This window comes from Spea bombifrons, chromosome 2 (assembly GCF_027358695.1).
Source record: "Spea bombifrons isolate aSpeBom1 chromosome 2, aSpeBom1.2.pri, whole genome shotgun sequence".
Taxonomy (NCBI): Eukaryota; Metazoa; Chordata; class Amphibia; order Anura; family Pelobatidae; genus Spea; species Spea bombifrons.
The window spans coordinates 128,164,453-128,166,129 of NC_071088.1; the positions used below are offsets into that span (position 1 = coordinate 128,164,453).

Sequence of the window (1,677 nt, forward strand, 5' to 3'; positions counted from 1 at the left end):
ACGCTCTGACTCTGATTAAGGAGAATTTTGTTCTGTTTAGATGAAATATTTTTTATATTTTTCACCTTGTTTTTTTTTTGTTACTGTTACCCCTGAAACACGGGGATATACCGTATATATAATGCTATGGACCATATCTTAAACTTTGTACTAGAATCATCTTTTATATAAAAGAGATACTGTATATGAAGAAAGAAAGTTTCCCAAATGGAATCAATACCCGTTTCCCCCACCAAAAAACATTTGTAGCATTTAATGAAATAATGTGACAAAAGAAACACACACACATCTAGGTTTGGAAACCAAAGAATGCTTTTTTTTATTTAGCTTTCTTTACAATTTAGCAAAAAGCCCTTTTTCTCAGCTTAGAGAATATATCTTATAACGCTTTAATACAAGGACTCTGTAGGATATTGTAATGAACTCCTTTAACAGAAACAGTACATGTTGTGTTTTGCACCTTTTCAGGACTTGGCAGTGTGTCAATCACAGTAATCATGTCAACTGCTTTCATTATTGCACATATTCAGCTTGCCATCTATAGTGCTGTCCCTTTTCTGTTCAATAGTCCATAACTCTGCGAGAATCTCTCTTAAAGCCAAACTTCCTGCAGTTAGGTAATTAGAGATTTCGGTGGCAGACTTGTGGTTACATGTATAATTTATCTTCTATTCTGTTGAAAGTAACTGGTCAGTATTTAGAAACAGAAGAAAAAAAAAATAAAAAATAGAACCTCTTAATTCACCGCAAGATTACATAGCAGAATAAAAACATAATGAAACCTTATTAAAGTTTCCTTATTAAAGAATATGAGTAAAAAGATTTGTAAAGCATTGATTGTCTTCTGGGAAGCTGACTAAGTGCAGAGATAAAATGATGCATTTGGGAAATCTGGTTGCGTTGAAATGCTTGTACGCAATTTTCAGTCCAACTTCCATGGCACATATTAAGCTCATAGTCCTCTTCAATAGGCAGTAGATGTTGATACTAAAATAAAGATAATAAAAAATGTAATGTTAATTAACATCAACTCTTGTATATTTATACAAAGCTTATGGAATTCTTTGAGGTTTATTTACTAAAATGAGAGCTTATGGGCGATTTTGCAGGAGCTTTCTGGTTTGACTTTACTGTACATTATCAAATGGCAACCCTGATAAGGTTGAGCTGGTTCTGCATGAAGTAGAGTTCTAAGTCATGCAGGAGAAGCTCGCTGAGGTTTGTCCCTCATAGAGAACCTTAAACATTCTATGTAATATTATGATTTTTTGTTGCTTTGGGAGTTATGAAGATTCAAAGTGCTTGATGGGGGCATTTTGGACATTCACCCAACCATCCTCCAGTTATACATGAGACGCTGCAAACCCTTCATCAGAGCAGCCAGACGTAGGAAACTGGAAATATTCTGTGCTTGGCAGAAAAATCAGGTAATGGGAAGCGCAAATAAGTTACAAAAATGTCTTAAAAAAAGGTCACAGCTTTTAGCACAGCTAGATCCATTAATTAAACCCATGAATAGCAAATGCTTTTTGTCTGGCAATCTGCGTAATGGTTTGGATATAGTTTAAGCATTAACCCCATAGATGCTGAGATCAGTGGCAGCCTGTGGCAATGCTAGCATTAATTAATTTACAATCTTAAATTCTCTCCTCCATGCCACCACACTCACAAAGCCTT

At 34.9% G+C, this 1,677-nt stretch overlaps 1 protein-coding gene across 1 annotated transcript in view; it reads right to left on the reverse strand.

The window, feature by feature from the left end:
* Positions 1 to 294: 294 nt before the first annotated feature.
* LOC128474176 (thread biopolymer filament subunit alpha-like) overlaps positions 295 to 1,677 on the reverse strand; it is a 13,360-nt gene continuing 11,977 nt past the window's right edge. The window contains exon 10 of the mRNA XM_053456452.1: positions 295 to 987. Coding sequence (XP_053312427.1) covers positions 965 to 987 — 23 coding nt within the window. The 3' untranslated portion in view covers positions 295 to 964. The remainder of the gene's footprint in view (positions 988 to 1,677) is intronic.